At 45.5% G+C, this 16,020-nt stretch overlaps 1 protein-coding gene across 1 annotated transcript; it reads right to left on the bottom strand.

Annotated features, from left to right (window-relative positions):
* Positions 1 to 9,723: 9,723 nt before the first annotated feature.
* LOC145341174 (ribosomal protein eL22-like 1) lies at positions 9,724 to 15,628 on the bottom strand. Its single transcript, XM_080186094.1, has 4 exons — positions 15,586 to 15,628; positions 14,417 to 14,518; positions 11,805 to 11,926; positions 9,724 to 9,974 (listed from the first exon to the last, which is right to left on the bottom strand). The coding sequence occupies exons 1-4, from the start codon at positions 15,598 to 15,600 to the stop codon at positions 9,830 to 9,832; spliced, it is 384 nt and encodes a 127-aa protein (XP_080042220.1). The 5' UTR covers positions 15,601 to 15,628; the 3' UTR covers positions 9,724 to 9,829.
* Positions 15,629 to 16,020: the final 392 nt, after the last annotated feature.

Here is a 16,020-nt window from a genome sequence, read left to right as displayed (position 1 = left end):
TTTGTGTCCATCACTTTGATCTCACCCTAACACTGATAATCAAATTCAATATCCTGGTCCCTCTTTCCCCTATATTCCTTGATTCCTTTAGCCCCAACAGCTATATTTAATTTCTTCTTGAAATCAGACAACATTTTGACTTCAACTACATTGTGTTAGTGAATCCCACACATTCATCACTTTGGGTGAAAGAATTTATAGAACATAAAACACGACAGCACAAACAAGCCCTTCGGCCCACAAGTTGCGCCAATTGTATCCATACCTACCAGGCCATAGAACTATCTGTAACTCTCAATCCCATTAAATCCCAGGTGCTCATCTAGAAGTCTTCTAAAAAGACCACAGCGAGTTCGCCTCTACTACCACCGACGGCAGCCGATTCCACTCACTCACCACCCTCTGATGTGAATTTCTCTTCACATCAGTCATTAAAAGTTTACCCTCATCCTCAAACTATCACTCCCTAGTTCTGGATCCCCCCCACCATCGGGGACATTCTTTCTGAATCTACCCTGTCTAATCCTGTTAGAAATTGATCAGCTTCAATGAGATCCCCTCTCACTCTTCTAAACTCCAATAAATATAATCCTAATTAGATTCTCCTCATATGACAGACTTGCCATCCCAGGAATCAGCCTGGTAAACCCTTGCTGCACTCCCTCTGTAGCAAGGACATTCTTCCTCAGATAAAGACACCAAAACTGCACACAATACTTCACCAATGCCCTATGCAGTTGTAGTAAAACATCCCTATTCTCAAATCCTCTCACTATGAAGGCTAATATACCATTTACTTTCTTTACTGTCTGCTGCACCTGCATGCTTACTTTCAGCAACTGATGTAGGAGGAAACCAAAATCTCACTTAGTATCCACTTCTCTCAATTTACAGCCATTCAAGTAAAAATCTGCCTTCCTATCATTGCTACAAAAATGGATAATCTCACATTTATCCAGATTACACTGCATATGTCTACACACTCAGCCTGTCCAAATCATGCTGAAGCATCTCTACATCCTCCTCACAGCTCACCCCCAACCCAACTTTGTGCCATCTGTAGATCTGAAGACAATACATTTAGTTCCCGCTTCCAAATCACCAATATATTGTGAACAGTTGGGATCCCAGCACAGGTCCTGCAGTAGTCACTGCCAGCTAATCAGAAAAATACCCATTTATGCCAACTCTTTGCTTCTCTTAGCTTACTTTCATGCTCTATTTTCCCCTTCGTAATCAATCCCTTTGTCCTTCTTTGCTTAATTTTAAACTGCTGTCACTGTCTGTGTGGAGTTTGCACATTCTCCCCGTGTCTGTGTGGGTTTCCTCCGGGTGCTCCGGTTTCTTCCCACACTCTGAAAGACTACTGGTTGGGTGCATTGACCCAAACAGGTGCCGGAGTCTGGTGACTAGGGGAATTTCACAGTTACTTCATTGCAGTGTTAATGTAAGCCTTAATTGTGCCTAATAAATAAACAAAAAGAAAAAAGCTCTATTGCTTTTTCCTTACCAATTTGTATGCTTCTTCCTTGAATGTGATACTATCTCTAATTTCCCTTGTGATCCCTGGTTTGGCCTCAGTTCCCTTATCACTCTTCTAGCAAACAGAAATAAACAATTTCTGGAGTTCACCTATTCATTCCTCAGATGTATTCTGTCATCTCTCAACAAGGTGTGCACATCACCAATAGGGACATAGGAATTAGGAGTGAGTGGGCAATTCAGCCCTTTGAACCCACTCCATCATTCTATATGACCATGGCTGATCTCCATCACATCCTAACTCTGCTTCCCTACCTTTTCCCCATCGCCCTTTATCACACTTTTGATCAAATATTTATCTATCGCTTTCTTGAATCCATTGATTGATTCTGTATCCACTGCACTTGACGGCACTGAGTTCCATAGATTCACAACCCTGTGAGAACATAAGAAATAGGAGCAGGAGTAGGCCATCTAGCCCTTCGAGCCTGCCCCGCCATTCAATAAGATCATGGCTGATCTGAAGTGGATCAGTTCCACTTTCCTGCTTTCTCCCCATAACCCTTAATTCCCTTGTCTATCAGAAACCTATCTACCTGTGACTTAAATATATTCAGTGAGGTAGCCTCCACCACTTCAATGGGTAGAGAATTCCAGAGACTCTCCACCCTTTGAGAGAAGTAGCTTATCCTTAATTCTGTCTTGAACATCCCCCTCTTACTCTATAACTGCATCCTCTTGTCCTAGACTGTTCTGGAAGGAGGGACCTTTGGTTAACTTTTACTTTATCAATGCCGTTGAGTACTTAAATACTTCAATCAAATCCCTCTTCATTCTTCTGAACTCCAGTGAGTCCAAGCACAAGCTACACAACTGCTCCTCATATCACAGCCCCTTCAAACCCAGAATCAATCTAATGAACCTCTTCTGAACCGCCTCCAGTGCCACCACATCCTTCCTCAAAGGTAATCAAAACTGAACACGGTACTCCAAGTGTGGTCTCACCAATGCCTTATACAATTATAACAACACTTCTCTATTTTTATACCCTAAACCCTGTACAATAAATGCCAACATTCCAATTGTCTTCCCTATAACATTCTGCACCTGCATACCAACTTTCTAAGACTCATACACAAGGACACCCAGATTCCCCTGCACAGATACCTTTTGACCATAATAAAACCATAAGACATGGGAGCAGAATTAGGCCACTTGGCCGATCAAGTCTGCTCCATCATTCAATCATGGCTGATATTTTTCTCATCCCCATTCTCCTGCCTTTTCCCCATAACCTCTGATCCCCTTATTAATCAAGAACCTATCTATCTCTGTCTTTATGACACTCAAGGACACAGCCTCCACAGCCTTCTGCAGCAAAGAGTTCCACAGGTTCACCACTCTCTGGCTGAAGAAATTCTTCCTTATCTCTGTTTTAAAGGATCATCCCTTCAGCCTGACATTGTGCCCTCTGGTTCTAATTTTTCCGACTAGTGAAACATCCTCTCCACATCCACTCTATCCAGGCCTCGCAGTATCCTGTAAGTTTCAATAAGATCCCCCCTCATCCTTCTAAACTCCAACAAGTACAGACCCAGAGTCGTCAACCGCTCTTCCTATGACAAGCTCTTCATTCCAGGGATCGCTCCTGTGAACCTCCTCTGGACTCATTCCAAGGCCAGTACATCCTTCCTTATATGGGGCCCAGAACTGCTCACAATACTCCAAATTGGGTCTGACCAGAGCCATATGCAGCCTCAGTACATCCCTGCTCTTATATTCTAGCCCTCTTGACATGAATGCTAACATTGCATTTGCCTTCCTAACTTCCGACTGAACCTGCACATTAACCTTAAGCGAATCTTGAACAATGACTCTCAAGTCCCTTTGTGCTTTTGATTTTCGAAGCATTTCCCCATTTAGAAAATAGTCTCTGCCTCCATTCCTCCTTCTAAAGTGCATAACCTCACACTTTTCCACATTGTATTGCAGCTGCCACTTCTTTGCCCACTCTCCTAACCTGTCCAAGTCCTTCTGCAGCCCCCCCCCCCCACTTCCTCAATACTACCTGTCCCTCTTTGTATCTTTGTATCATCTGCAAACTTAGCAACAGTGCCTTCAGTTCCTCACTCCAAATTGTTAATGTATATTGTGAAAAGTTGTGGTCCCAGCATTGACCACTGAGGCACACCACTTGTCACCGGCTGCCATCCTGAAGAAGACCCCTGTATCCCCACTCTCTGCCTTCTGCCAGTCAACAAATCCTCTATCCATGCCAGGATTTTACCCTTAACTCCATGGGTTCTTCACTTATTTAAGTCTCCTATGCAGCATCTTGTCAAAGGCCTTCTGGAAATCTAAATAAATCACATCCATTGGTTCTCCTTTATCTAATTTACTTGTTATCTCCTCAAAAACTCTTAACAGATTTGTCAGACATGACCTCTCCTTAACAAAGCCGCGCTGACTCAGTCCTACTTTACCATGTACTTCCAAGTACTCCGCAATCTCATCTTTAATAATGGACTCTAAAATCTTGTCAATGACCGAAGTCAGGCTAACCGGCCTGTAATTTCCCATCTGCTGCCTGCCTCCCTTCTTAAACAGCAGTGTTACACGAGCTACTCTCCAATCTTCTGGGAGTATCCCTGCCATGATGTCGAGATGCCGGTGTTGGACTGGGGTAAACACAATGAGAAGTCTGGTGTTGTGAGTCTTCTTACTCTCCCTGCCTCCAGGGATTCCTGAAAGATTACCCACGAGTAGTTCCACAATTTCCTCAGCTATCTCCGGGATAGCTGAGAACCCTGGGAGTAGTCCATTTGGTCCAAGTGATTTTATCCATCTTCAGATCTTTCAGCTTTCCCAGAATTTTTTCCTTAGTGATGACCACTACACTCACCTACACCCCTGACTCTCCTGGAGCTCTGGCATCCCACTGGTCTCTTCCACCATGAAGACTGATGCAAAGTAACTATCCAGTTCCTCTGCTATTGCTTTGTTTCCTATTGTTACTTCTCCAGCCTCATTTTCCAGTGGTCCAATGTCCACTTTTCCTATCTTCTTTTATATTACTAGCCAGCTTACAATCATATTTCATCTTCTCCCCCACCCCCCATTGCTTTTTTAGTCATCTTCTGTTCGCTTTTAAAGGCTTCCCAATCCTCTGGCTTCCTACTAACCATCACCACATTATATGCTTTTTCTTTTGCTTTTACGCTGTCCTTGACTTCCCTCATCAGGCATGGACGCCTCACCCTCCCCTTAACATGTTCCCTCCTCCTTGAGATGAATTTCTGTTGTGCCTCCCAAACCTGTTTCCAATTTAAATAGTAATTTGCCCTTTTGTTTTTTCCGGCCAAAATCGATAACCTTGCATTTATCCACATTAAACTCCCACCTGCCAGATTCTGGCCCATTTCCCCTAACCTGTCAATACCCATTTGTAAGCCTATCTCATCATCACAGCCTGCCTTCCCATCAATTTTTGTGTCATCAGCAAATTTTGCTATGTTACACTGCCCTTGCTTGTAGATCATTGATACAGATTGTAAATAGTTGTTGTCCAAGAACTGAAATCTGCGGGACCCCACTGGTTACAGATCACCAACTGGAGAAGGGCCCATTTATCCCAACCCTCTACCAATCCTCAATCCAAACCACTGCTCCACTCTCAACTCCTTGAGATCTAACCTTCTGGATCAATGTCTTGTCTGGCACCTTACCAAATTCCTTCTGGAAGTCTAGATAGATCACATCCATAGGGTTCCTATCATCTGTGTGCAATAACTGTGTGCAATTTTGGTCCCGTTATTTGCAAAAGGATATATTGGCCTTGGAGGGAGTACAGAGAAGGTTCACCAGGCTGATACCAGAGATGAGGGGGTTAGCTTATGAGGAAAGATTGAGTAGACTGGGTCTGCACTCGTTGGAGTTTAGAAGGCTGAGGGGGGATTTTATAGAGACTTACAAGATAATGAAGGGGATAGATAGGGTAGAGGTAGAGAGATTCTTTCCACTTAGAAAGGAAACCAGAACTAGAGGGCACAGCCTCAAAATAAGGAGGGGGGGGGGCGCAGTTAAGAACAGAGTTGAGGAGGAACTTCTTCTCTCAGAGAGTGGTGAATCTCTGGAATTCTCTACCCATAGAAGTGGTGGAGGCTACCTCTTTGAATGTTTAAGTCACAGGTGGATAGATTTCTGATAGATAAGGGAATTAAGGGTTAAGGGGAGCAGGCGGGTAAGCGGAACTGATCCATGTCAGATCAGCCATGATCTTATTGAATGGCGGGACAGACAGGCTTGAAGGGCTAGATGAGCTACTCCTGCTCCTATTTCTTATGTTCTTATCTACCTTGCTGGCCCTCAAAGAACTCTAGCAGGACTGTCAAACAAGACTTGCCCTTCACAAAGCTGTGCTGACACTGGTGAATTGAGCTTTGCTTTTCCAGATGTTCCATCACCTCCTCCTTAATGATTGACTCCAGCAACTTTCCTACTGGACATCAGGTTGGTGAGTCTAGTTTCCTACTTTTTGCCTCCTTTCCTGAATAAGGACATCTCATTAGCAAGTTTCCAGTCCACTGGTACCTTTCCGGAATCCAGGGAATTTTGGAATATCATAACGACTGCATCCATTATCTCTGTTTTACCTCGTTTAACACCCTTGGGTGTAGGCCATCAGCTCCCGAGGACTTTTCTACTTTTAAACCCTCGAGTTTACTGAGTCCCTTCTCCCTGGTTAACTTCAAGTTCCACTGAGTTTTTGGGAATTATCTTCCACTGTGAAGACAAAGCATTGGTGTGGTGCCTCTGCCATCTATCATGGCCAGCAAATCCTTCATGGGAATTGAACTTAAAGCTTTAGTTCAGAGTTAGGAGCAGTCCCTGCAGAGTCACAGAGCCTCCTGGCATTTGACATCAGAGGGAGTGAAAATACATGCCAAGGAAGTAAACGTTCTGTGACTGCAACATCACCAAACTCAGGCTTAACACAATGAAACATTCCAAGCTTTTTACCAGGGGAAGTATTCAATATCATCAGAGAGAAACAAAGAAATCAGAAGCAGTAGTAGGCCATTCAGTCCTTGTGATCTCACCAAGGTCGTGTACAGCTGAGTTAAGACACCCTTGCTTCTATACTCAATTCCTGTTTTGCAACAAAGGCCAACATATACCTTCCTGTTTGCTTTTAGTGAGTCGAAGGTTTACAGCATGGAAGGAGGCCCTTCAGCCCAACATGTCCATTAAGCTAGTCTCAATTGCCCACATTTAACTTATATCCCTCCATATCCATCCTACCTATGTAACCATAGAACCATAGAAAATTACAGCTCAGAAACAGGCCTTTTGGCCCTTCTTGTCTGTGCCGAACCAGTTTTTGCCTAGTCCCACTGATCTGCACTTGGACCATATCCCTCCACACCCCTCTCATCCATGAACCCGTCCAAGTTTTCCTTAAATGTTAAAAGTGACCCCGTATTTACTACTTTATCCGGCAGCTCATTCCACACTCCCACCACTCTCTGCGCGAAGAAGTCCCCCCCCCCACCGGCCTAATATTCCCTTTAAACTTTTCTCCTTTCACCCTTAACCCATGCCCTCTGTTTTTTTTTTTCTCCCCTAGCCTCAGTGGAAAAAGCCTGCTTGCATTCACTCTAAAAATACCCATCAAAATCTTATACACCTCTATCAAATCTCCCCTCATTCTTCTACACTCCAGGGAATAAAGTCCTAACCTATTTAATCTGTCTCTGTAACTCAGCTTCCCAACCCCCAGCAACATCCTCATGAACCTTCTCTGCACTCTTTCAACCTTATTTACATCCTTCCTGTAACTAGGTGACCAAAACTGTACACAATACTCTAAATTCAGCCTCACCAATGCCTTATATAACCTTACCATAACACTCCAACTTTTATACTCGATACTCCGATTTATAAAGGCCAATGTACCAAAAGCACTCTTTACGACCCTATCCACCTGTGACGTCACTTTTAGGGAATTCTGTACCTGTATTCCCAGATCCCTCTGTTCAACTGCACTCTTCAGAGTCCTACCATTTACCCTGTACGTTCTACTTTGGTTTGTCCTTCCAAAGTGCAATACCTCACTCTTGTCTGCGTTAAACTCCATTTGCCATTTTTCAGCCCATTTTTCTAGTTGGTCCAAGTCCCTCTGCAAGCTTTGAAAACCTTCCTCACTGTTCACTACACCTCCAATCTTTGTATCATCAGCAAATTTGCTGATCCAATTTACCACATTATCATCCAGATCATTGATATAGATGACAAACAACAATGGACCCAACACCGATCCCTGTGGCACTCCACAAGTCACAGGCCTCCACTCAAGAGAAGCAATCCTCCACAACCACATCTGGCTTCTTCCATTGAGCCAGTGTCTAATCCAGTTTACAACCATCTATACCTAGCAACTGAACCTTCTTAACTAGCCTCCCATGAGGGATCTTGTCAAAGGCTTTGCTGAAATCCAGGTAGACAACATCCACCGCCTCCCCTTCATCCACTTTCCTGGTGACCTCCTCAAACATGACCTACTACGCACAAAGCCATGTTGACTCGGAGTCCCTGTCTATCCAAATATTTGTAGATCCTACCGCTTATCACACCTTCCAATAACTTGCCAACCACTGACATCAAACTTATTGGCCTGTAATTTCCCGGATTTCTTTTGGAACCTTTTTTAAACAACAGACCAATGTGAGCCACCCTCCAATAGTCCAGCACCTCTCCCATGAATATTGACATTTTAAATATGTCTGCCAGGGTCCCTGCAAGTTCAACACTAGCCTCCCTCAAGGTCCCTGGGAATACTCTGTCCGGTCCTAGGGATTTATCCACTCTGATTTGCCTCAAAACATCCAGCACCTCCTCCTCTTTAATCTGTAAAGGTTCCATGGCCTCCCTACCTGTTTGCCCAATTTCCGTAGACTCCGTGCCCATTTCCTCAGTAAAAACAGATGCAAAAAACCCATCATCTCCCCCATCTCTTTTGGTTCCATACACAGTCTACCACTCTGGTCTTCAAGAGGACCATTTTATCTCTATCCTTTTGCTCCTAACATACCTATAGAAGCTTTTTGGATTTTCCTTCACTCCGTCTGCCAAAGCAACCTCATGCTTTCTTTTAGCCCTTCTGTTTTCCCTCTTTAGTTTATTGTATTTTTTTTTATACTCCTTGAGCATCTGACCTATTCCTTGCTGCCTTTACATTTCATACAACTCTCTTCCTCTTCGTGTTACAATCTCCCTCAAGAACCAAGGATCCTTATCCCTATTTACTTTGCCTTTAACCCTGACAGGAACATACAAACTCTGTACTCTCAAAATTTCTCCTTTAAAGGCCTCCCACTTCCCATTTACATCCTTAGCAGAAGACAGCCTGTGCCAATCCACACTTCCCAGATCCCCTCTCATTTCATCAAATTTGGCCTTTTTCCAGTTCAGAACCTCAACCCGAGGAATTCGTCAACCGTCTAAATGCTTTTTAAAATACAAAATTGTACCTGCCTCTACTACCACCACCTCTGGCAGCTTGTTCCACTCACCACCCTCTTTTAAAAAATGTCCCTCTGGACCCTTTTGAATCTCTCCCCCTCACCTTAAACCTATGCCCTCTAGCTTTAGACTTCCATGGTGTGATCAGTTACTGATGTACAAATACATCCAAGTCCTTTTGTACTTTATTTCAGTTAAGGAAAAACTTTTACCCATTAAATCGCAGCAACCTAACTGCGGTTTTACAGTTAGATGGACACCAAAAAGTTAAAAGATACTGTAGATGCTGGAAGCTGAAACAAAAACAGAAAATGCTGGAAAATCTCAGCAAGTCTGACAGCATGTGCAGATGCTGTCCACAAATGTTAAGACCTACCTAAGACAAACACTTTCACATTTTGTACCAAACAAAATATATCTGCCCATTTAACTCATTTTTGCAGCAGCTTATTGTGTGAAAATTAGCCTTTCCGTCTCCTACTTCTAACAGTAGTTCTCTGAAAGCCAGCAAGCTGCTATGCGAATGCAAACCTTGCAGTAATGCAGTGAATGAGAAAACTGTCACACAGGACTGAGTGGTTGCTATTTGGAACAGGCTGCAGGTAAGGTGAGTGAAAGCTAATAGCAGCTTTCAGAAGGGAACTGAAATAACTGAACGAGCTCCCATTCTTTCCGTGAAAGTTGTATGTTCTCAAGTTCATTGACCAGAGGAAAAAGACATTTTTTTGTGAAAAGTAGTGATTTATTAATAAGTTAATTATATAGATGTTCTCTGAAAACCACACTTTTGTACACGAGTCCTAGACCCCCTCCGACAAAGCCCCCTTCAATCCTCAGCTTCCGACTCCTCTTCGTCCTGGCTGATCTGGAAGTAGCGGAGTTCGTAGCTTTCCTTATCAGCGGCAATGACTCTTAGCCAGTCACGGAGATTGTTCTTCTTTAGATACTTTTTGGTTAGGTACTTCAGGTATCTAATGGGGGCAGGGAGAGAGGTCAAGGTTTAAATACATGTCTCATGGCAGCACTCTGACCTCAGTCACAAGGTCATGGGTTCAACATCCACCCCAGGACCTGAGCACAATAATGCAGACTGACACTCCAGTGCAGCAGAGGGGGTGCTGCATGGTTAGTGGCACCACCTTTTGGATAATAGCAAAATCAATGCCCTGTCACCTCAGGAGGTTAAGACCTCACAGCCAGTATTTTGATGAGTGGTACATCGAGTTATTTATCTCACAATCAACGTCACCAACATCACATCACACTGCTCTGTGGGAGCTACTCTGTGCAACTCAGCTGACGTGCTTCCCACACAACAATGATCGCACCAAAATTATTCTATTAACTGCCAAACACCTCAAGGTTCTGATCAGATGTAAAATGTTTGTACGAGAGAAGGTTGCAATCCTTCCGACAGAAAGCCACAGTTCCACCTGGTTCAGTTAGCCTCTGATACCTAAACCTATGGAGATGCCAAAGACAAGTTCTTCATTCACACTGGACCCAACAGCAAAATCCCATCTGACCCTGACTGGTGTCCAAGGGGAGTGGGGGCGGGGTGGGGAGATGGGCAACATCATTCTTGTGAGCTGGAATGTGCTGCCTGCAAAGGGGGTGGAAGCAGATTCAATGGTGGTTTGTAAAAATTAACTCAACAAACAGTGAAAGGGGGGAGATTGCAGGATGAGGGGTCAGAAACTGGGAATGGGACTTACTGAAAGGGCAAGGTAAGTATGAGGACCAAATGACCCATCCTAATTTCTGTCTCCTGGCATTTATCCAAATAGGCATTGTTCATGGCAGATCTGGCTATTCAACCACAGCAGCACCAGGGCACAATGGTTAGCACTGGTACCTCACAGCACCAGAGACCCAATTCCTGGCTTGAGTCATTGCCTGCGAAGAGTCTGCACATTCTCCCTGTGTCTGCATGGGTTTCCTCACAGTTTGAAAGACATGCAGGCTACATGCACTGGCCATGCTAAATTCTCCCTCAGTGTAAGGAACAGGTGCCAGGGAGTGGCAACCAGGGGATTTTCATAGTAACATCATTGCAGTATTAGTGGAAGCTTCAGAGGGGATACAGAAAAGATTTACCAGGATGTTGTCTGATATGGGAGGCATTAGCCACGAGGAGGGGTTGGAAAACTTGGTTTGTTCTAACGGAGATTGAGGGGCAACCTGATAGATGTCTACAAAATTATGAGAAGCACAGACAGAATGGATAGTCAGAAGCTTTTTCCCAGGGTGGAAGAGTCAATTTCTAGGGGGCATAGGTTTAAGGTACAAGGGGCAAGGTTTAAAGGAGATGTACGATTTTTTACACAGAGGATGGTGGGTGTCTGGAACTCGTTGCCGGGGAAGGTAGTGGAAGCGGATATGGCAGTGACTTTTAAAGGGCATCTTGACAAATACATGAATAAGATGGGAATAGACGGACATGGTCCCCAGGAGGGTAGAGGGCTTTAGTTCACTCAGACAGCATGGTCAGTGCCAGTTTGGAGGACCGAAGGGCCTGTTTCTATGCTGTAATTTTCTTTGTTTTTTTCTTTGCTCTTCATGTAAGCCTACTCGTGACACTAATAAATAAACTTTAAACTGTGCCCAGTTTTGTTCTGACAATGCTGAGTTCTGTAATATAAAAACTGTTGAGAGCATGGATGCTGCTGGAGACCTCATCTCCAAACACCACAGCCCTCTGGCTGATGATCAAGGTCAGAATTCAGGATCCCCGCCCCAGACACTGTGGCCAATCATAGCACGCACACCACAGTAAACCATGCAAGGAGACAAACGCTCACCTCTTGGAGAACTTTTTGGTCGAGGTAACAGTAATCTTGTTTTTCAGACTCTCGATCTGGACGGTGTTGCCCAGGTTTCCAGTCTTGCCACCGACCTTGACTCTCTCATGTAGAAACTGCTCCTGTTATGGGAAACAAAACCATGGGACACTAGGGAAGGAAACCCTAGGTACAGACTAGGGAAGAGAACCCTAGCCAATAACAGAGGTTAGGAAGGCAAGAGTTATCAAATGGACTACTGTGCAGTTTTAGTCCCCTCATTTGAGGCGGGATGTAGATGTATTTGGAAGCAGTTTAGAGGAGGATTAGCAGATTGATTCCAGAGATGAGTGGTTTTGTCTTATGCAGAGAGATTGAGCAGTTTAGGCCGATACTCTCTGATTTCAGAAGAATCGGAGTTTGAGGTACACAAAATGCTGAAGGGGATTGACAGGGTCGATAGAGATTTCCTCTTGTAGACACATAGAACAAGATGTCAGAAGGGGTGGCAGATTTAAATCAGAGATGAGGAGAAACTATTTCTCTCAAAGGGTTGTGTCTGTGGAATTCACCCCAGAACACAGTAGATGCTGGGACAGTCGAGTAAATTTAAGGAGACAGGCAGGTTTGTAATTACTAAGAGTTTGAAGGTTTATGGAAACAGGCAGGAAAAGTTGGAGTAGAGTTCATAATGATGTCAGCCTTGATCGTATTGAATGCAGGAACCTCAAGGTGCTGAACTGTTGACTCCTGCTCCTAGTTACAGGTGGCAGTGTCATCAGTGCAGGACTGATGGGCCAAATGGCTTCCTTCTGTACAGTAAGGGTTCTATGATTCCAATTATGTTCTTAAAAGGGAGGCAAAGAATGAAGTTACTTTGCATCACAACTGAACATTCATAAATTAGTCTCTGGGATAAAGTGGGTTGTCAGGGGCTGAGTAAACTGGAATTATATTTTTAGTTTCAAAGAATGAGAGATGATTTCATTGAGACCTAGAAAATTCTGACAGGTTAAATAGGGTAGACACATTATTTTTGTGAAGGAGTGTTCATGTCACAGTAACTTGATCGAATTTTTCGGGTAAGTGACAAAGATGATTGATAAGGGTACGACAGTGGATGTTGTCTACATGGATTTCAGTAAAGCCTTTGACAAGGTCCCCCATGGCAGACTGGTACAGAAGGTGAAGTTGCCTGGAATCAGAGGTGAGCTGGCAAGGTGGAATAAAAACTGGCTCAGTCTTAAACAACAGAGGATAGCAGTGAAAGGATGTTTCTGAATGGAGGGCTGTGACTAATGGTGTTCCTCAGGGATCAGTGCTGGAACTTTTGCTGTTTGCAATATAAATCAATGTAACTGGTTTGATTAGTAAGTTTGTGGATGACAAAGGTTGGTGGATTTACAGATAGCGATCAGGACCATCAGAGGCTACAGCAGGATATAGATTGTTTGGAGATTTGGCCATAGAGATGGTGGATGAAGTTTAATCCAGACAATGTGTTTTGGGGTTTCCAGGCTGGAGAAGGTTTTTTGCGTCTGTTGCTGGGGAAGTCTTTGGGGGGGGGGGGGGGGGGCTCGGCTCTTTCTGGGGGTAGTAAGTGAGGAATGGAAGATCCCTGGAGGGTTCCCTGATAGGGATGTTGAAGGGTGATGATCTGAGGCTGACTTCCTAACTGGGGGTCCAAGTCCCGTGGTGGTTCTGGAGATCTGGGCTATCCCAATTCTTGTCTTCTAGAGGGGATCTGGCTGTACTGGAGATTGTGTTGGGGAGGTATATTGTAGTATTGGTTTGAGTGGGGCCTCTGATTCTGAGGAGCAGCCGGAAAGCTTTGTCTTGTTTTAATTCAGGTCGTGAGAGGTAGGTCGTTGTTTTGGGCAGTGTTGGAGGGGTTTGATTTATGGGGTGGGGTGTTCTCTTTGATGGGTTTGGGTACATGTGGTATTATTGCGGGGGGGTGGGGGGGGTGGTGTGTGGGGGGGGAATGCAGTCAAGGAGCGGGTTTTGTCTGTCCGGGTTGGCTATGTTGGGATCTGGGGATGGGACAATTCCTTTTATCTGTAGGAATTGGGCTGCTTGTTTTATAAGTAGCGGGATTTTTTTTCATTTTGATTTGGACTCTTCCTTTTTTTTGTTAGCTTTGGGACATGGAGGGTGGGTTGGATGTGTCTACAATCTAGTGTTTGGTAGAGGGAGGGACGTGTCCCCCATGTTCCTCTTCACCCATTCCTACTATCACTTGTCAGAAAGGACCATGGCAATGATGCCTGTACACTCGCACAGCAGGATCCAACATGGGACTCCCCACTGTCAATCGCTGGAGCGTGGGAGAACAGAGGACGAGCCCAGGCTGGATTCAACACCTGGTTGAGGGTGGGGACGGATATGTGGAAATTGAAACAGTTTTAGTAAAAATAGCGGTGATGCAAATACTCAGGAGATCCAGTAGCATTTGTGAGAGAAACTGAATGTTTCAGCTCAACGACCTGCCATTAGAATCTTCACTTGATGAAAGGGCAGAGGTGAAATGTTTGCCTCCCTATCCGTGTCCACGGATGCTGCTCAATCAACCCAGAATTTCCCTCAAAATTCCCAGTAAGCCCAATATGTTGATTTTGTTTTAAATTCCTTACAAAGTTGCCGCAGTCAAGGATGCCATCTTCCACCGGATTGGAGAGGTTGAGGACGAACTTCCAGATGGGTTTCTTCTTGCCCTTAGGGTGCACAGACGACTTCTGTGGAGAGCAAGGTCAGAGTTTGGAGAACACAAATCAAATGGAAAGCCACCGAATAAATTAGCCCAGAGAATCAAAAAAATCCTGCCCAGCGCTACAGGGTAGGCGCAAAGTGGGATGGAGAGAAAAACAGCAGAGCCAAATGCAGTGGGCCAAATTTTATTTATTAGCATCACAAGTAGGCTTACATCAACACTGCAAATGAAGTTATTATGAAAATCTCCTAGTCACCACACTCCAGCCCCTGTTCAGGTGCACTGAGGGGGAATTCAGCATGGCCAATACACCCTAGTAAGTCTCTCAGTACCAGATTAAAGTGCAAAAGGTTTATCTGGGAGTAAAAGCCACTAACTTTCAGAGCGCTGCCCCTTCGTCAGGTGAGTGGGAATTCTCACTGACCTAACAGAGGGGCAGACAGCGCTCCAAAAGCTAGTGGCTTTTAGTCCCAAATAAACCTGTTGGACTTTAACCTGGTGCTGTGAGACTACTTACTGTGCTTACCCCCAACCAACGCCAGCATCTCCACATCCTGACAATGCACCGTAACCAACATGTCTTTCGGATTGTTGGCGGGGGGGGGGGGGCGGGGACCCACGCAGACACGGGGAGGACGTGCAGTGACCCAAACCGGGAAGCGAACCCGGGTCCCTGGTGCTGTGAGCCGGCAGTGCCAATCCACAGTGTCACCATGATGGTGGATGTTGGGGGGGGGGGGGTGGAATCAGTCGGATTGCTGCCTGCGGTTATTTCCAGTCACAGGCCGGGGGAACAGTTCGGTTGAAGATGGTTTAGTTTCTCGCCATTTCCACCTCATTCCGAGCCGGGCCAAGCCTGGCCCTCGGCGTGGGGGAAGGGGGAGGGGGGGTGCAGGGCTGCTGCTGCCCTGCTGCTCATAGGCCGCAAAGCCTCGGCGCTCGAGTCGGGGGCCAAGCCGGCACTGGGGGTTCTGCGAGGCAGGCAGCCATCGCTCCCCCTCCCCCCTCAGTGTGTTAGCTCCTGCGGACAGTAAGCGCAGAGGAACCCCCCCCCACTTCTTCTCTCGCTCGCTCTCTCTCTCTCTCTATTACCGGTGCCGCCACCATCTTCCCTCCCCGCTCGTCGCTAGGTCCCGAAAGGACGGCGCGACCTCCCGCCCCGCCTTATATAGCGGACCGTGACGTCAGCGCGCAGCAACCTCGTGATGTCATCGCGCAGCCACCGCCCCTGAGTTTTGATGTGAGCACGTGACCGTGCTGCCCTGGGGCGGGGCAGTGGATACACTGCATGTGGCTGTGCCCTGTATCCCAGTGCATGTGTGTCTGGGTGCTACTTAAAGTGGGTGCCAGTTTCCAGATGCAATTCCACAACTCATCCATTTCAGGGGGGGGGCATCTTTCGGGTACCACAGTATCTTCACCTTCAACAACCAGTACTTCATCCAGACACACGGAACAGCCACCACACCCAACTTCCCATCTCAGTATGCCAACATCTTCAGGCACAGGTTCAAACAAGACTTCTTC

Source organism: Carcharhinus amblyrhynchos, chromosome 3 (assembly GCF_965287045.1).
Source record: "Carcharhinus amblyrhynchos chromosome 3, sCarAmb.v2.hapA, whole genome shotgun sequence".
NCBI classification, from domain to species: Eukaryota; Metazoa; Chordata; class Chondrichthyes; order Carcharhiniformes; family Carcharhinidae; genus Carcharhinus; species Carcharhinus amblyrhynchos.
This window is presented reverse-complemented; position numbering and strand designations above follow the sequence as displayed.

Coding starts and splice junctions, on each gene's coding strand:
- LOC145341174 (XM_080186094.1), bottom strand. Junction 11,927..14,416: donor TCCTTGACTGCGGCAACTTT/GTAAGGAATTTA, acceptor TTCCCATAACAG/GAGCAGTTTCTACATGAGAG. Junction 9,975..11,804: donor ACCAAAAAGTTCTCCAAGAG/GTGAGCGTTTGT, acceptor TGCCCCCATTAG/ATACCTGAAGTACCTAACCA.